General features: G+C 42.9%; 1 protein-coding gene across 1 annotated transcript; it reads left to right on the top strand.

Annotated features, from left to right (window-relative positions):
- The first annotated feature begins 11,353 nt into the window (after positions 1-11,353).
- On the top strand, positions 11,354-16,139 carry RPS13 (ribosomal protein S13). The gene is made up of 6 exons (XM_069223729.1): positions 11,354-11,466; positions 12,057-12,105; positions 13,152-13,230; positions 14,335-14,504; positions 14,649-14,749; positions 16,066-16,139. The coding sequence occupies exons 1-6, from the start codon at positions 11,444-11,446 to the stop codon at positions 16,097-16,099; spliced, it is 456 nt and encodes a 151-aa protein (XP_069079830.1). The 5' UTR covers positions 11,354-11,443; the 3' UTR covers positions 16,100-16,139.
- The last annotated feature ends 2,594 nt before the right edge of the window (positions 16,140-18,733 follow it).

Genomic DNA, 18,733 nt, shown 5'->3' with positions numbered 1-18,733 from the left:
TGCAAGGTAGGCGTTCCCGTCTAAAAAAATGACTGCGCCGCAAATGCGTCGTATTTATACTCCCGGGCAAAAATTACGCCCGGAAGTGGGCGGGGCAAAAAACCCCGCATTTGCGCCGGATTTTAGCGCCTGGGTCAGGGCAGGCGTTAAGGGACCTGTGGGCTCAAAATGAGCCCACAGCTGCCCTCCCATGCCCCCGGGGACCCCCCCTGCCACCCTTGCCCACCCCAGGAGGACACCCAAGGATGGAGGGACCCACCCCAGGGACATTCAGGTAAGTATAATTTTTTTTTTTTTAATATTTTTTTTTGGCATAGGGGGGCCTGATTTGTGCCCCCCTACATGCCTCAATGCCCAATGCCCATGCCCAGGGGACATAAGTCCCCTGGGCATGGCCATTGGGCAAGGGGGCATGACTCCTGTCTTTACTAAGACAGGAGTCATGTAAATGACGTCTGGGCGTCGTTAAAAATGGCGCAAATCGGGTGGAGGCGATTTTTTGCGTCAACCTGACTTGCACCATTTTTAAGACGCCCTAGCGCCATTTTTCCCAACGCCGGCGCTGCCTGGTGTACGTGGTTTTTTTCCACGCACACCAGGCAGCGCCGGTCTGCTTGCGCCGGCTAACGCCATTCAATAAATACGGCGCCCGCATGGCGCTTCAGAATGGCGTTAGCCGGCGCAAAACTTTTTGACGCTAAACTGCGTTAGCGCAGTTTAGCGTCAAAAAGTATAAATACGGGCCTAAGTTGGCATGGCACTCCCCTCAGAGTGCCTTGCCCACAACCAACTGCCTGTGGCATAGGTAAGACACCCCTCTAGCAGGCCTTACAGCCCTAAGGCAGGGTGCACTATACCACAGGTGAGGGCATAGCTGCGTGAGCACTATGCCCCTATAGTGCCTAAGCCAATTCTTAGACATTGTAAGTGCAGGCGGCCATCATCTTTGCCGAGTCGGTAGCTGGCCCAAGAAGCACCCCGTGCCCTGCCTGCATTGTCAGAGTGACCCCCAGGTCCTTCCGTTGACTCTAATACTAAACCTGACGCCTTGTTTGCACACTGCACCCAGCCGCCCCTGTGCTGCTGAGGGTGTACTTTGTGTGCCTGTTTGGGACAAGTGCTCTATAAACCCCCCCTGGTGTGCTCCCCGAGGATGCAGGTACTTACCTGCTAGCAGACTGCAACTGGAGCACCCCTCATCTCCATAGGCGCCTATGTTATTTGAGCCCCTCTTTGACCTCTGCACCTGACCTGCCCTGTGTTGCTGGGTGTTTGGGGTTAAACTTGAACCCCCAACGGTGGGCTGCCATGCCCCGGAGACTGAAGTTGTAAGTGCTTTACTTACCTGACAAACTAACCTTTAATTACCTCCCCAGGAACTATTGAATTTTGCACTGTGTCCACTTTTAAAATAGCTTATTGACATTTTATGCCAAACTGTGTACATTACTTCTATATTTACCTATGCCAAATACCTTACAATTTATGTACTTACTTGAAATCTGAATCTTGTGGTTCTAAAATAAATTAAGAAAAGAATATTTTTCCATATAAAAACCTATTGGCCCAAAGTTAAGTATTTGAGTCTGTGTTCCCATTTATTGCTTGTAGGTGTACAACAAATGCCTAACACTACCCTCTGATAAGCCTAACTGCTCGACCACACTACCACAAATAGAGCATTAGTATTATCCATTATTGCCACTAGAAACCTCCAAGGAGAACCCCTGGACTCTGTTCACACTATCTCTCACTTTGAGATAGTATATACAGAGCCAGCTTCCTACATATACATTATGTTTTGTAGGCCTGAATCAATTGCTGCACATAAACGTGGCTTTGCATTTGAAGCTTGAACAGAGAGATGTATTTAGTTTAAACTGCTAGCAAACACATACCTTTCATTTTTTTTCTCCTATTTGTTAATTCTGGCCTGTGTCATGGACATAAGTGTATGTCTTTTCATGACTCAAATTGCTAACCAGGCCCCAGCACCAGTGTTCTTTCCCTAAAACTGCACCTTTGTCTCCACAATTGGCACAGCCCTGGCACACAGATAGGTCCCTTGTAAATGGTACCCTAAGGGCTGCAGCATGTATTATGCCACCCTGGGGACCTCTCACTCAGCACATGCACACTGCCTCACAGCTTGTGTGTGCTGGTGGGGAGAAAAAGACTAAGTTGGCATGGCACTCCCCTCAGAGTGCCTTGCCCACAACCAACTGCCTTTGGCATAGGTAAGACACCCCTCTAGCAGGCCTTACAGCCCTAAGGCAGGGTGCACTATACCACAGGTGAGGGCATAGCTGCGTGAGCACTATGGCCCTATAGTGCCTAAGCCAATTCTTAGACATTGTAAGTGCAGGCGGCCATCATCTTTGCCGAGTCGGTAGCTGGCCCGAGAAGCACCCCGTGCCCTGCCTGCATTGTCAGAGTGACCCCCAGGTCCTTCCGTTGACTCTAATACTAAACCTGATGCCTTGTTTGCACACTGCACCCGGCCGCCCCTGTGCTGCTGAGGGTGTACTTTGTGTGCCTGTTTGGGACAAGTGCTCTATAAACCCTCCCTGGTGTGCTCCCGAGGATGCAGGTACTTACCAGCTAGCAGACTGCAACTGGAGCACCCCTCATCTCCATAGGCGCCTATGTTATTTGAGCCCCTCTTTGACCTCTGCACCTGACCTGCCCTGTGGTGCTGGGTGTTTGGGGTTAAACTTGAACCCCCAACGGTGGGCTGCCTATGCCCTGGAGACTGAAGTTGTAAGTGCTTTACTTACCTGACAAACTAACCTTTAATTACCTCCCCAGGAACTATTGAATTTTGCACTGTGTCCACTTTTAAAATAGCTTATTGACATTTTATGCCAAACTGTGTACATTACTTCTATATTTACCTATGCCAAGTACCTTACAATTTATGTACTTACTTGAAATCTAAATCTTGTGGTTCTAAAATAAATTAAGAAAATAATATTTTTCCATATAAAAACCTATTGGCCCGAAGTTAAGTATTTGAGTCTGTGTTCCCATGTATTGCTTGTAGGTGTACAACAAATGCCTAACACTACCCTCTGATAAGCCTAACTGCTCGACCACACTACCACAAATAGAGCATTAGTATTATCCATTATTGCCACTAGCAACCTCCAAGGAGAACCCCTGGACTCTGTGCACACGATCTCTCACTTTGAGATAGTATATACAGAGCCAGCTTCCTACATATACATTAGGTTTTGTAGGCCTGAATCAATTGCTGCACATAAACGTGGCTTTGCATTTGAAGCTTGAACAGAGAGATGTATTTAGTTTAAACTGCTAGCAAACACATACCTTTCATTTTTTTTTCCTATTTGTTAATTCTGGCCTGTGTCATGGACATAAGTGTATGTCTTTTCATGACTCAAATTTCTTATTGCAATGGTAGAATTAATAGAGTTTTAGGTCTTGGCTTTTTACCCATTTGATCCATGTAAAAATTACTGCAATGTTAGATTAATCTTAAAAGTAGCTTCTTTATGAATAGGCTCTGTCACTTCAGGCGTGTGAGAAGGGGAGTGATCTTATTGTGGAAAGTGGTGTACCTACCTTGCCTTGTTTTTATCTTATAGAGTTTAGCGCTGGGGGAAAAGAGCAGACTATTGATAATGTTGCAGAGAATACTTAAATGTATCTTGTGCTTAGGACGCTCTTTGTTAAAAACTTGCAAAATCGATGGAAGCTGTCCTGTTCTCATAAAGACAATGCCATCTCATTGGCTGAAACCAGGTGTTATTTCTGCAAGACTTGCAAGTTATTTCCTTTTAGTATTGTATAAATGTACATTCCCAGGTTAGACAAGGGAGAAGAGGATATTCTAGATGAGTCTCTACCTCAGACTTTCTTGAGAGCACTTTTACTCTGATACATTCTGACTTTGACTTTTTGCAGATGCATCTATGATTCACTCTAAGAGCTACTTAATTTCTGTTCCCAATTTATGCAGTTTGAGACTTTACTAAGTTTCTTGAACTTCTCTTTATGGGAAGTTCTGTTACAGCATTTATGCTTCCACTTCTTGTGGCTAGAGCTCTTTATGGGTTCTGTTGATGTTTTCCTGTCACTCTGAATTTGTAGAGAGTAAGTATAAGATTATATAGAACATGCTTCATGCATTGTTCTGTAATTGTATTGAGAACTGATGAATCGCTAATAAAAGAACTTAATTACTAAAAGACTTAAGATTTTGAAATGTAGTCCTAAGCACATTATTAGCTTCCATCCAAATGTAAGTGATTTAAAATGTTGATAAATTGTTGATCTGTAGTTACTGATTATCTTTTATCTACCTCAAAGGTCCAACCTCTTGGGTCCAGTAGGATGTGGGAACTCCATGTTTCCGAATAAAGTTAATTAATGACAACTGGAGTTCCCAACAGTCCCAGACATTGGTTTGCAGGGGTGAGGACGTCCTAAAATTGATTCTGTACACTACAATGAGAGAGACTTCAGGTATATGCAATCTACTATATCTGGTGTCTAAAAAGCCTGTAGTACTTAAAGGTGTGACACATGATGGGCCAATTAACATTCCGGCAGAACCCAAACAGTTCTGCATGCTGCTGCCCCGGCAACGATTGTCAGAGTTTCAACTTCTTCCTTCATATTCATTTAGCGTTTAATCTCACCTGAAAACAAAATCCATTTGACGGGAGAGTTATATATTAGATTGCCTTGTCTAATATGTAAACCAAAAAATAATTTCAGGAAATATACCTCTTAGAATTTGGTATTTAGTCTGACAATGAAAAACATTGTTAAATCATCTAAGGAGTGTTCAGCTGTTGTAAGGCAATTTTTAGAACCTTACATTAAAAAAACAAGCATTTGCAATGAAATAGGTCTTATATATTTCGGACAAGTTATTTGTCACCTTTTGACAAAAATGCCCACAAACAAAAGAAAAAAAAACGAGTGGAAACTGAGAAAAGAGGACTTAAAATAAAAGTAAATTTGTTTTAAAAAATAAAACTTTGGAATTATGTTTGTCCTCTGGGAACTTCTTTGCCAGTCACAAGCCTTCTGTTTTCGGGGCATTGGAAGTAAAAAAAAAAAAAAAAACCTTGATCACTGTGGAAGCAGCGGAGGGGTCCACTTAATTTTACATTAATTAGTGCTTGATCCCTGCTCCACCCAGAGGAACGGAAATGATGCCGGACATGCCTTGACGATTTAAGAGGCTGTAAAGAGTGCCACCCAAACCAACAAATTGTGAGCGACAGGCGTGCTCCAAACCCTTTACTTAACACAACAGTGTCTCACGTGCACTCGCAGGCTCGACCCTAAAAAAATAGGATGCAATGTAGATTTTCCTATTCCCATGACAGAAAGTCTTAATTTTATTAAAGACTCGGAGGTGAGTATTATGCGTTTCTTTTCTTACTTTAATAAACAGCAGCAGTCAAGAAACACTACAATTCCCAGAAGGCCAGGGAACACTAGCCAATGGGAATAAAAACATAGTTCAAACAGTATTAGCCAATCATATCACGTACATATGCATTATGACATCACTTGACTGCGAACAGCCCTCTTTTCTTGCGAGGGAGTCAATTATTAAACAAAGGAAATATAGTAAATAAAATAAGAATTGCCATAAGGAACGATAAGACATCGGAACAAAAGTTCAAAGTCCGAGATAACCATGAAGGATCCTGGTAAGTTTGATCCGTAGCAACTGAAGCAGTAACTGGCGTCTTGAAATCTTGGCAAGCAGAGGCTGAAGAACAATTGGAAGTTCTATGTAAAAGGTTGAGTGATGGCCAATGGTGCTAGAGAAGGGTGGGGAAAAATGAACAAAGTTAAGATAAGTGGAGGGATAATACTCGCCTCCAAGTCTTTAATAAAATTAAGACTTTCCGTCATGGGAATAGGAAAATCTACATTTTATGGCAAGACCGGAGGCTCCTATTATGCAAGTTTAAAGCATATTAATTACATCTAATGAAACATTATTGACAGGTTTAAAGTAAAAAACTTTATATGTATTGTCATTAGACCAATCTGCAGACTTGAGAATGTCCTCTAAGCGGGAACCCGCCCAAAAAGCTTTGGAAGCCATAGCACCCCTGGAGGAATGAGCTCCAAACATAGAGGTATCTATACCCGCCAAGGACATAAGCCATTTGACCCATCGGGCTAAAGTAGCGGCCGAAACAGGTTTGTGATGTTTCCTGAAGGAAATTAGTAGTTGGGAATGAGAAGGAATTCTCAAATCTGCAGTCTTTTGTTCATACGCTTTTAAACATTGACCAACACATAGTTTGGGATGATCAGGAAAATATGGGTAAAACACAGAAGATAAATTGGTCTTGGTTCGTCGAACCACAGTAAACAAAACTCCAGATGGAGTAAATTGACGGTTGGAAATATCTAACGCTTTAACGTCTGAGAGGCGTTTAATAGAAACAAGGCACAATAACATGGTTAATTTTGCAGATAACATTTTATAAGAAAGCATGAGATTACCAGGCCATGACAACAGAAATTTCAAAACAATATTGTCCCATAATGGCTGTATTTTGGTAGAGGAGGATTGGAAAACTTTACTCCCTTTAATAGACGGCATATGAGAGGGTGTTCTCCAACTGGTTTTCCATTAACGAAAGAGTGGTTGGAGGAAATGGCTGACCTGTACAAATTGATAGTATGGAAAGCCTTACCTTTGCTTGCTTCTGCCGCTAAAAAATTTACTATAAAAATTACATCAGCTGAAATGGGATCGATGTGTTTTCCCAGACACCAGCTGTGCCAAAAAGACCAGGCTGATTGATAAGCTTTCTTTGTACCTGGGGCCCAGGACTGAGAGATGTATCGTGAAGCTTCTGTCGAAATGCAAGGGAAAAAACTTGATTGCCCCAGACTTTCCATGCGGAGAGTGTCAACGCATTGTCTAGAACAAGAGGGTGAGGACGTTCTAAGGGGTCTCGAAGAAGAGACGGGAAGGACGGAATCAAAATAGGGAAATCTATTGACCGTTCTAAGAGGGTTGGGAACCAAGCTTGATATTGCCAGAAGGGGCTATGAGCACCAGGGAAGCCTTTTGGCGCCTGACTTGGGCCAATACTCTGCTGATCATGAGGAAAGGAGGAAAGGCGTAATTGAGGGAAAACGACCAGTTCTGTAAAAAGGCATCTGAAGCTAACGCTAGAGGGTCTGGGCACCAACTGTAAAATTGGGGCAGCTGAGAGTTGAGACGGGACGCGAAAAGATCAATTATTAGAGGACCCCAGAACTTCTGAAGGTTCTGAAAAATGGAAGGGTGAAGTTTCCAATCGCTTGAATCCTGAAGATGTCGGGACTGCCAATCTGCCACTGTATTGAGAGATCCCGGAAGATACTCTGCATGAACCGAAATGTGGTTTAAAAGGCAGTATTCCCAGAAGGCCTTGGCCAGTTCCGCCAATGGTTTTGATTTTGTGCCTCCAAGATGATTGATATATCGAACCGCTGAAATGTTGTCCATTCTGAGAAGAATTGCACAATGGACTTTGTTTTTTGCAAGGCTTTTGATCGCAAAGGAGCCGGCAAGCATCTCTAAACAATTGATATGCATTTTGGACTCCTCTGACGACCATGTGCCTCCATTCGAGATTGGTCCACACCGGGCCCCCCAACCGGTTCGGCTTGCATCTGATTCTAATAGTAGATCTGGGGCTGATGCGAAGATAGTTCTTCCGTTCCAAGCATCTAAATGGTCTATCCACCATTGGAGTTCTGTGCGTGCGTCTATATCCAAGGGAATGACGTCTGAATAAGAGAGGCCTCTTCGTAAATGCCGAATCTTCAATCTCTGAAGATCTCTGTAATGAAGGGGTCCAGGAAAAATGGCCTGAATTGATGAAGATAGGAGACCCACAATTCGTGCCAACGTTCTAAGAGATATTTGGGAACTGCGTAGAATTTGAAGAATCTCTGACTTTATGGTTTTTATCTTTGCCGAAGGAAGCCTGAGAGTGGCTGTAATTGAGTTGATCTGAAAGCCTAAGAATTCTATAGTTTGAGAAGGTATGAGTATGGATTTTTCCCTGTTTATGATGAATCCTAGCTCTGTTAGGAGGGAGCACGTCATGGATAGGTGAGTTGAGAGAGACTGAGGGGATTGGCTCATTAATAAGATGTAGTCGAGGTAGATGATAAGTCTGATCCCCAGAGCTCTGAGAAAGGCTATTACCGGTTTCATGAGCGTGGTGAAGCACCATGGAGCCGATGATAGCCCGAAGGGAAGAGAGGTAAAATGAAGATACTGGTTTGCCCACTGGAATTGGAGAAACTTTCTGAAATGGGGATGGATTGGAACAACTAGATACGCATCCAGAAGATCCAATCAGACCATCCAGTCCCGTTGGAGCAGGGTGTCTCTTAGGTGGAGGATGGTTTCCATTTTGAAATGATGATATACTACGAAATGATTGAAACCCTTGAGGTTTATTACAGGACGCATCTTTTTGTTCTTTTTCTGAACCAGGAAAATAGAGCTGGTGAAACCTGATGGGTCAGGAAGGGTGGGAGAGATGGCATGTTTTTGCAATAGAGACTGAACTTCGGCTTTAATCAGTAGAGTCATGTCTGAGGAAAAGCGAGGGGAGGAGGTTTGAACTGGGGTTATGTATAGCTCTATTGAGTAACCTTGAATAGTGTTGAGAACCCAGGGGTCTGCCATGATTTCCTCCCACTTTGTTAGGAAAAAACGGAGACGCCCGCCTAAGGGAATAGAAGGAGGTGAAGGATTTACTTGGTTGAGTGGACGACCTGGCGTTCCTGACACCTCTGGAGCAGAAACCTCTGCCTCGTTGAGGATAGAACTGTGGGCGATACTCCTGATAGGAGGCGTAATGATATCCTCTGGAACCTTGGTTGGGGTAAGAGCAGCCGGCAAAGCGGTTCCTTCCTCTGCCGGCCCTTGCAAAAGCCCGTTGAGAAAACATATTTTTCAGCGACTGCTGAGCTTTGTCCAAAGATGTGAATGTAGCTACATATTTGCTTAAGTCCTTTATGAAAGAGTCTCCAAATAATGCACCATCAGTGTGGATATTGGGTTGTACAGATGCTAGGTGGACTAACTTGGGATCGAGTTTTAGAAGTAGACCTTTCCTTCTCTCGTGGGTGATAGCAGAATTTACGTTACCCAGGAGGCAGAAGGTATGTTGAACCCATAGAGTGAGTTCCTCAGGATCAATAAAAGAGCCGTCAATTCTGGCTGCTTCTGCAATGTCGAAAATCCGTGTTAAGGGCCCCAAAATATCTAGTAATTTATCTTGGCAGGAGGTCCACGCCTTATCCACTCCCTTGCATGGATCCTTGCCCATTTTGGTAAAAAATTTCAGGAGGGGTTGGTCAATGGAAGGGGTGACCGAGAGTTGGTGGGATAAGGAGGGACGGGGACACTCAGATTTCAATTTAGCTCTGGTTTGTTTGTCTAAAGGACAGAAGATTTTTGCCGAAACATATTGTGCAACGTGGTCAGCGGGGACCCATTTGGTGAAATTGGGATGGAGGATGTTTGAAGGGTCAAACATTGGGAAACCTTCAGGATCAAGGAGGGGAATAGGGTTTTTTTTTGGAAAAAAGAGGTCCATTTCGATTTCTTAGGAGGAGGAGGGGAGACAGCAGCGTCGTCCCCATAGTCTGAAACACTGGAGACAGAGTCCAGATCCGACCCATTGTCGTCCGAGTCAGGGAAAGACAAAATAATCAAAGGGGCAATAATATTTTTTGATTTGGATTTATGTTTTAAATTTGATTTCCCAATGTCCAAATTTTTATACTCCTTGGAGGGAGCCTTTTGAGGAACCGCGTCCTCTGCCACATGTGAGGTAGACTCACTTGTCTTTTGCGCCATTTTTCGTGATTTTTTGGGTTAGAGAGGCCCTGACTGCATTCCCCCGCAGCCTGGGCCGACACAGAACGAGAAAACATATCAGAAAGGGAAAATTCCAATTTTTTTGACATTTTTTGTATGGATGAATTTTTACAGCCTGTTGCACAGAAGATTTTATAAAGGCAGAGAGCTCCTGCCTAATGTCATCCACTTCTTGTAAACTGGGGGATTTATCAGGATTCATGATACAGGAAAAAAATGGCAGCTATGGGGTTAAAAGGAGAAAAGCTTCAGAAAAGCAGCTGGCCCCGCCTTTGGGTGTCGCCCAGGGAAGGAGAGCAGGAAGTTCCAGGCTCGACAATCAGCACAGGTGGCCGGAGGACGTGCTGACGAGAGCTCCGAGGGAACATAAATTCCGATATTGGATCGGAAAAATTAAATAAACAAAAGCGGTAAGAGCGCGCTGAGGAGAAGACGCTCAGCACTTTCCACGAGGCCTCGAGCTCTCCGGACCAACCGTCAATGAAGAGGAACTTCAAACGGTTGGAAAACGGAGCACGTGAGGCGTCGCGCATCACACAAATGCGGCAACTTGCCGCATACAAAAGGAAACAGTTAAAGACACGAGCGCCGTGAATAAAACATAATTTGAAGTAAAAATTAACCTGAATATACACGTAAATAGAAAAAATAACGTCTAATAATATAAATATGCGTAAGACACGTGAAAAGGGTACTGAACTTGACTGCGAGCAGCAAGAAAAGAGGGCTGTTCCAGTCAAGAGATGTCATAATGCATATGTGCTTGATATGATTGGCTAATACTGTTTGAACTATGTTTTTATTCCCATTGGCTAGTGTTCCCTGGCCTTCTGGGAATTGTAGTGTTTCTTGACTGCTGCTGTTTATTAAAGTAAGATAAGAAACGCATAATAGGAGTCTCCGGTCTTGCCATAAAATTCTAAAGTTTCTTCTCTGTTCTACCAGCCATAGATGGTAGCTCTGTCAAACTGAGATGTCTCGCATAAGCCAACAGAAAATGTGGCAGCTATGTGTTTTCATCCCTTCAAGCCCTATGCTGCATTTTGATTCTTGTCCAAGGACATAAACGAAGGACTAAAAATAAACGTCCGAAGTAAGTGGGAACCGCGATTTGCAACGACATTGTATCGTGGATCGCAAAATACAGAAACATATTTTCATTTGGAAAAATAAAGCGCATTTTTAGATAATATTACAGAATACCATTGTTAACCTTCGAAAATGCATGAAATGTTTTACGGCAATGCATGAAATGCAGATTCTCTATCTGAAATGCAACTAACGCCAATTTTTACATTCTAGCAGTTGTAGTTTAACGAAGCGGGTCCTCTAAATTTGCACTTTGGTTAATAATAACAAGCGACCGTCCTAAAAAGCACGATTACGGACTTTGCAAAAAGGTTCGCTACTTTCTTCCCCGAGATGCCCGTGTGACAAGCCTACCAAAGTAGTTACGTAAACACGTACAAAGAAACGTCACTTCCTCCTGGTTTGGTGTTCATCCGGGAACGTCCCAGCGGTCTCTCTTTTCCTCCCGCCGCCATCATGGGTCGCATGCATGCTCCCGGGTAAGCGGGGCGTGAGAGTTGTGAATGTACCCTGAAGGAGCCACGCCACGGAGCAGCGGTTGGAGTACCGTTACATGTGGATAGTGTCGGGCGGTGTGGCGAGGGAGTTGGGGTCGCGGGTGGAGAAGGGATTAGGACGTGGTTAAGTGGAGTGACTGCTTTGGAGCGCCCGTTAAAACGAGCTCCCAATGTAGCTCCGGTGCGTTTACCGCCCTCGTGACATTTTTTTTTTTTAAACGATAAAGCCCCGTGTAAACATGAGATATTGAATGAATATTTTGTTTTTCTGTGGGGCAAGTTTAATGTTACTTGTCACTGCCGCTTCCAGCCCCAGGGTCAGTGTGGTGTGGGCATCGTGTTCGCTTAGGCGTCACGCTTTCTGTCCTAATCATGAGGATTTCAATTTTGAAAGTGGCAAGGGAGGGGTAGTATCGCATAATAAAAGTAAACCCACTAATACATTTTGATCATACACCTGATCTGCACACGTTTATTTAGCTACACTCGTTATCATAGCTCTTGAAAACGCACATCTGATGTGCTACCACTTCTCTGCTTAAAACGTTATTATGTTTCACGTTCCTTTACAGAAAGGGTTTGTCCCAGTCTGCATTGCCGTACAGGCGAAGCGTGCCAACTGTAAGTTGTTCCTTTTATTAGCTCTAAGTTTGTCTGGTGTAAGTGGACCCACGTGTTCTAATTTCCAAGTGCGTTTGGTGTAAGCGGAGCAAATAATGCCTAATTTATCCAATGTTTTTTTTGTATCTAATTACTTAATGGAACATCGTCTTATTGCACGTTATTCGAATTAAAAATAATCTGCGCGGGGGGGTGGAGAGGAGGGTTGTCCTCTTTCAAAGTCGAGTGAGTAGATTAAATGAATGATTGGGTTTGGCGTTGTTTTGACGTTAGAGCGGGCATAAAATTGAGTACAAGTATATGGGTCTGGTTTTTCTCGAATGTATGTGGTTATTTTCTCTGTACTGGGGGGGTCATAGGATTTCCTTAAAATAGGTGGTTAGTTACGATTTTGGAGATTTTCTAAATCAGAAGATTAACTGTATAAAGAGTTGCTGTCGGTCTGGTTTTTGCTTAGTAAATAACTGTTGAGTTTTTAATTTTTGTGTAGTTCATTAATATTATAGAAAATGTGATGTTAAACCAATTTTAGTTTACTCTGGCTCTGAGTTACAGCTTTCTGGTCAGACTGCTTGCGGACTTGTTGAATGACTAGCATCTGCCAACTTCAAAATTGTAACATAAAAATCTGTCATGCACCGCGTGCTTTTTGTTCAGTGTGGTTGGCTGTCAAAGTTGATCTGAGCTCATGGGCCACTACCGACTAAAAGGCAGTTACTTAAATACCTGAAACAGTGTAGCGTTCGTTTTTATTCCCCCCAGTGTTGTAAATTGGTATGGGTTCGTTGTGTGTATGTATTTTTTTTTCTCCTTATTAAAAAAACCCACATCGAGCCCCAGTTACTACTTTTTGTACTGATTCCCCATTCTTTTAATATTAAAAAAATGGGATGTTTATTTATTTTTTTAATGAATTTGGATGTCGACTTGTTCACTTGATGGGCGCATGTTGGTTACATACATCTATTTTTTGGCTTTGTCTTTAATTTGGGCCTAATTTCATTCTATGTAAATGTTTTAGTTAACTTGAGAACCTTTATTCACAGTGGCTGAAGCTTACATCGGATGATGTGAAGGAACAGATTTTCAAGTTGGCAAAAAAGGGTCTTACTCCTTCCCAGATTGGTGAGTGAACTGTGTAGTGAGTATTTCAAAGGCTACTGGCCTATAAACAGAGTAAAAACACCTTAATCATTCATTTTCTTTGGTCCCGATTACATTAAGCTGTACATGTCCGAGTGCCCCTGTTGGTTTAGCTGTCTCCTGCCGTTGACTTTTTTCCCCTTATGGAAGCTTTATCCATGGCCTTGAGACGTTGTCAATTACTTATATTGGAAGAGCGCACATCAATATTTTAGCACAACTCTTACGTTATTGAATTTTTGGAGTTGTCATTTCACCATCGTGAGTAACAGTTATATAGCTGAAATCACATAGCGAGCCAGTCGTAACACTACTGCTGAGCGCTAACAAGAGAATCTGAAAGTGGATGCTACTGAAACAAGCTTTGGCAAAGACAAACAATTGTCTTAAAAAAAAAAAGTCTACGGGAGAGATCTAGGCCCTGTCAATGATTCTCACTTAGTTTGTGGTTGGGTGTTTTTGTGGAATAGCCAAATTAGCACACAGATTTTTGCATGTTATGCCACATGCACACAAGTTGGCGGACATATTTATACGTTTTTATCCTTGTGTATGGGTTTGTATGTGTGTATACTCACGTACGTGCAAAAGGATGGGTGTGGGTCGCATCAGGTAAGCCAAGAAGTGTGTGCCAACCGCAGTCTGTAGCTGCTGGGCTTGCGACAAAAGTATTAAAAGAAAAAAATGTGTGGGGCATTAAAACGCGGGCTAAGAGAGCAATGAAAGACATGCACTCCTGAGGAGTGCTACATAAGCCTTGCAGTATTCACCATTGTCTCTTACAGGGTATTAATATCATTTGTTCCAATAACTCCACAGTTGTGGATCGTGGCCAGTTTGACCTGCTGGTGCTTTGATATTATTACCTTAACTGCAAAGGTTGAACAACAACCTAGCAATGTGTGGTTTTTTTTTTTTTTTTTTTTTTTTTTTTTTTAGCGTTTGCAAATTGACCGCAAAAGTTCTGCTTGTGTTGGATCATAATCTTTGGAAGTTTTAACGTCGTTTGCTGTCGGATTTGAATGGTTTGCTTGTACTATACTTAACGTTGTAATCCTCTACATCCTGTAAAACCATTATTTCTAGGTGTTATTCTGAGGGATTCACATGGTGTTGCTCAGGTTCGCTTTGTTACCGGCAACAAAATTCTGAGGATTCTTAAATCCAAAGGACTTGCCCCAGACCTCCCCGAAGATCTGTATCACTTGATCAAGAAGGCTGTTGCGGTGCGCAAACACCTTGAGAGAAACCGTAAGGTAATAAATACATTTTTTTTATTGTTGTAAAGTCTGAACAGTTTTGATGTTGGCCGATATTAGCTGCTAATAAAATAGTGGCTTATTGTATAGTGCCCCCTCCAATAAATGTCTAAAGTGCGTCTTTTTTTATTTAACTTTCAGGACAAAGATGCTAAATTCCGTCTCATTCTGATTGAAAGCAGAATTCACAGGCTGGCCCGCTATTACAAGACTAGGAGAGTGCTACCACCAAACTGGAAGTAGTGAGTATTTCCCTACAAACTTGTGCAGTGTGGGCATTTCATAAGCACACACGTTCTTGACCTCCATAATCCAACATGACCGCTGTCAGTTTTTGAATGGCTGCTGCTCCACGTGGTTGAATGATCTAAATGGCCAGTAGCAGAGCATTGATAATGCTATTTTTTTTTTTCATAGATTGAGTTATACCTGGGAACTTAGATTATTTTGAGGCTGCATACTTTTTCGAGGCATACACGATTGCCGGATATTGAACTGCTTAACTTACAGATTTTTCTGGCTGCAATACATAAGCTTTAAAGCAGGTGTATCCAGAGAATAGCTTGTGAGCTACTAGTAGCTCTCAAGCTACCCATAAGTAGCTCTTGTGTGCAGCCCAGCCTACAAAAACTGAGGTGTATGTATGTATGTATGTGTATATATATATATATATATATATAAACAAACAAAAATGTAAACTTGTTTGTGGTCAGTTTGAAAATTCTAATGTTCTTCACTCTCAATGACTTTAATTGAACAGAAGTAGCTTTTACTACAGAGAAGGTTGGTGACCCCCCCTGCAAGGGTCTCGTCAAAAAAGGGTATGGGAAGAACTAAGTAAAGTATATAATATTATGATTAAGTGCTAGAATAGAAAAAAACTGGGGGTGGGGGGGGTTGTTAATGTACGTTCTTAGGAACGGGCAGAAAAGTAATGGATGTCAACTTCTACCTGAATTGCGTGACCAAAGTGCTCTGCTAGGGATATACTGGGAAAGCGTTCCAATATAAGGATGCCAGATCGAAGATGACTTTGTCTGAATGAAACTGTTAGGCTAGTAAAGTGTAAAGAGTGGTTACATTTCCGCTGTGACCGGACACTCCCCTCATTCCTTCCAGTCTTACTGCCTTTGTACGTTGAATTGTCATTGAGCGAATTAGTAGCGGTATTTCCCCCCCCCCCCCGCAGAATAAGTCAAAACTGAATCTAGATTTTTACAGTTTCTAACTTTTTGCCTGCTTTTCTTAGTTCCAATGCATGCGTTTGTCTAGGTGAGATGGGAATTTAGGTTGGGGGAGGTGGGGGGTGTAGGGGCTGTAGTATTGTAGCTGATGCTAATTTGATTGTGGTAGGTCACCTCATGCTGGCATAAGCTTCTCAGAACTGGACAGCAGAGATGCAAAGTTGGAAAGATTAGTTTAACCAGATGGAATGAACCTTTTGGGTGGGGAAACAAACCATGTAAACCAAATCTTACTACATAGTTATTTGAGTTTAGAAACGCTATGCACTATAATATTGTTAGCAATGGTCTAATTTTTTTCTTTTTCCTTTCAGTGAATCTTCAACGGCTTCCGCCCTGGTAGCTTAAGATTTTTGCTCTAGCAAATAAACTTTTCAACCGAACTACAGACCACTGTTTTGTGTTTGCATTTTTGACTTTGCCTTTTTGACTTTGCCTTTTTGACTTTGCCTTTTTGACTTTGCCTTTTCTGAACCTGTACGCAATGTGGTTTATCTAGTGTGGTGTGTGTGTGTGTTTTTTTTTTTCTCCCCAATCTGTTTTCTCTGTGGTTTAAAATATATCACAGACTTATACAGGTAAGTTGACTGGCAGACTAGACACTTCGTTGATCCACAGCGAATTTTAGGACCCAGTTAATATGCTATTGTAACTCAAGTCTTGGGGTATTTGAGGGCGCAAGTGTTAATGCATATGGATGCTGGTCGCTAATTAAGTTGTGTTCTAGTGGCCAGCCCACAGCCGTTTTCCATGATGCTAACTAGATCCATTGCAATATTCCTCTTAATAGCTTTTCTTAAACAGAATTTTCATTAAAGCATATCATCAAATTCTGGGCCTGAACATATAGGCCTTAAAGATGAATGGCTAGCTAATAGTCACTAAGTAATCCGGAGAGGGCTTTTTATTAAGTTAATGTATGAAATCTCTATCAGGCACCACACTTCATGACTCGTGCTCTGAAGAGTCTGCCTTCCTGTCTGCCACTAGCCTCAAATCTTTAAAAAAAAAAAAAAAAAAACTTGGAGTAAAATATTTCCTGTCCAACACTGCCCTTGAACGTCTTTTACTACTGAAGAACAGTGGATAATCAAGAGCTTCATGCACCTGACTTGGCAGCAGTCAACGTGCTTGGCAGTGAAACCGGCACAAAGCATCTTAAATATGTGGGTTCTTTTAAATTTCGTGCTTGAGCTACTCCATTTATACAGAACGCTGAAGTCTACATGCCGAGACCGTGACCGTGACCGAGACGAAGCGTTACAAATCAGAAGTAAGCCTTCTGAGCTCTGTATGAATTGTCCCGCCTAAAATAAGCTTCAAATATAAATCAAAACCAACCCTAAAGCTGTTTCGAGGATTACTTACAACTGTTACAAAAACAGGCATGGGCGGGAGACTCTTTGGTAACAAAAAAACGGACTGGGCTTACCCCACAGACTGTTAGTTGCTAAAAGTTGACGTTGGTTATTTATTTCTTGAAGATCCATAGCACCCCGGCCAAAGGACTAGTTGTCATTTTCTGATCAACAAAACATTATTCTCCCTTTCAGGCTATTCTACACGTCAAATGTGGGAAGAAAATTAGTAATTTAAGTTTGGAATCGCCCAAGCCTCTCCTGTTAGAGATGTTGTATGCGTGTCAGTGAGCGGAGTCTGGGCTTTTCCATTTCCCTGTAAAGTAAATGTATACATCTTCCTATTTTGAACTGTTTTCAGAAGTGCAAGTGGAGTGGCTTGGAATACCCAAAAGGTTTTCGAAAGGACCAAGGCTATACTCTAACAAAGGATGTGCCAAGCACGTGAAAGTGCTTTGATCTGTATAGCGATCAGAAGTTAATTCCACATTCATGTAAATATGGAGATAAGGTAATTCTCAAAGGTTATGCCGATATGTGTTCATTGGAAGGGCGTCTGGTTTTGTAATAAGGTGGCAAGACTCAAACTCCGTCCCCCGATCAATAAATTTAGTCCCACTTGTAAGGAAATGCCTCCTTGGCATAGTTACCCCCTGACTTTTTGCCTTTGCTGATGCCAAGTTATGATTTGAAAGTGTGCCGAGGCCTGCTAACCAGGCCCCAGCACCAGTGTTCTTTCCCTAACCTGTGCCTTTGTTTCCACAATTGGCACACCCTGGCATCCAGATAGATCCCTTGTAACTTATACCCCTGGTAAGAAGGGCCCTGATGCCAGGAGGTCTCTAAGGGCTGCAGAATATCTTATGCCACCCTAGGGACCCCTCACTCAGCACAGACACACTGCTTGCCAGCTTGTGTGTGCTGGTGGGGATAAAATGACTAAGTCGACATGGCACTCCCCTCAGGGTGCCATGCCAACCTCACACTGCCTATGGCATAGATAAGTCACCCCTCTAGTAGGCCTTACAGCCCTAAGGCAGGGTGCACTATACCATAGGTGAGGGCATAAGGGCATGAGTACTATGCCCCTACAGTGTCTAAGCAAAACCTTAGACATTGCAAGTGCAGGGTAGCCATAAGAGTATATGATCTGGGAGTCTGTCATACACAAACTCCACAGCACCATAATGGCTACACTGAAAACTGTGAAGTTTGGTATCAAACTTCTCAGCACAATAAATGCACACTGATGCCAGTGTACATTTTATTGTGAAATACACCCCAGAGGGCTTATCTTAGAGATGCCCCCTGAAACCATACACGACTACCAGTGTGGGCTGACTAGTTCCTGCCAGCCTGCCACACACCAGACATGTTGCTGGCCACATGGGGAGAGTGCCTTTGTCACTCTGTGGCGATTAACAAAGCCTGTACTGGGTGGAGGTGCTTCTCACCTTCCCCTGCAGGAACTGTAACACCTGGCGGTGAGCATCAGGCTCACCCCCTTTTTTTACAGCACCACAGGGCACTCCAGCTAGTGGAGTTGCCCCCCCCCACCCCCCCCCCCCCGGCCACAACCCCACTTTTGGTGGCAAGGCCGGAGGAGATAATGAGAAAAACAAGG

This window comes from Pleurodeles waltl, chromosome 3_1, assembly GCF_031143425.1.
Source record: "Pleurodeles waltl isolate 20211129_DDA chromosome 3_1, aPleWal1.hap1.20221129, whole genome shotgun sequence".
In the NCBI taxonomy this organism is placed as follows: domain Eukaryota; kingdom Metazoa; phylum Chordata; class Amphibia; order Caudata; family Salamandridae; genus Pleurodeles; species Pleurodeles waltl.
This window is presented reverse-complemented; position numbering and strand designations above follow the sequence as displayed.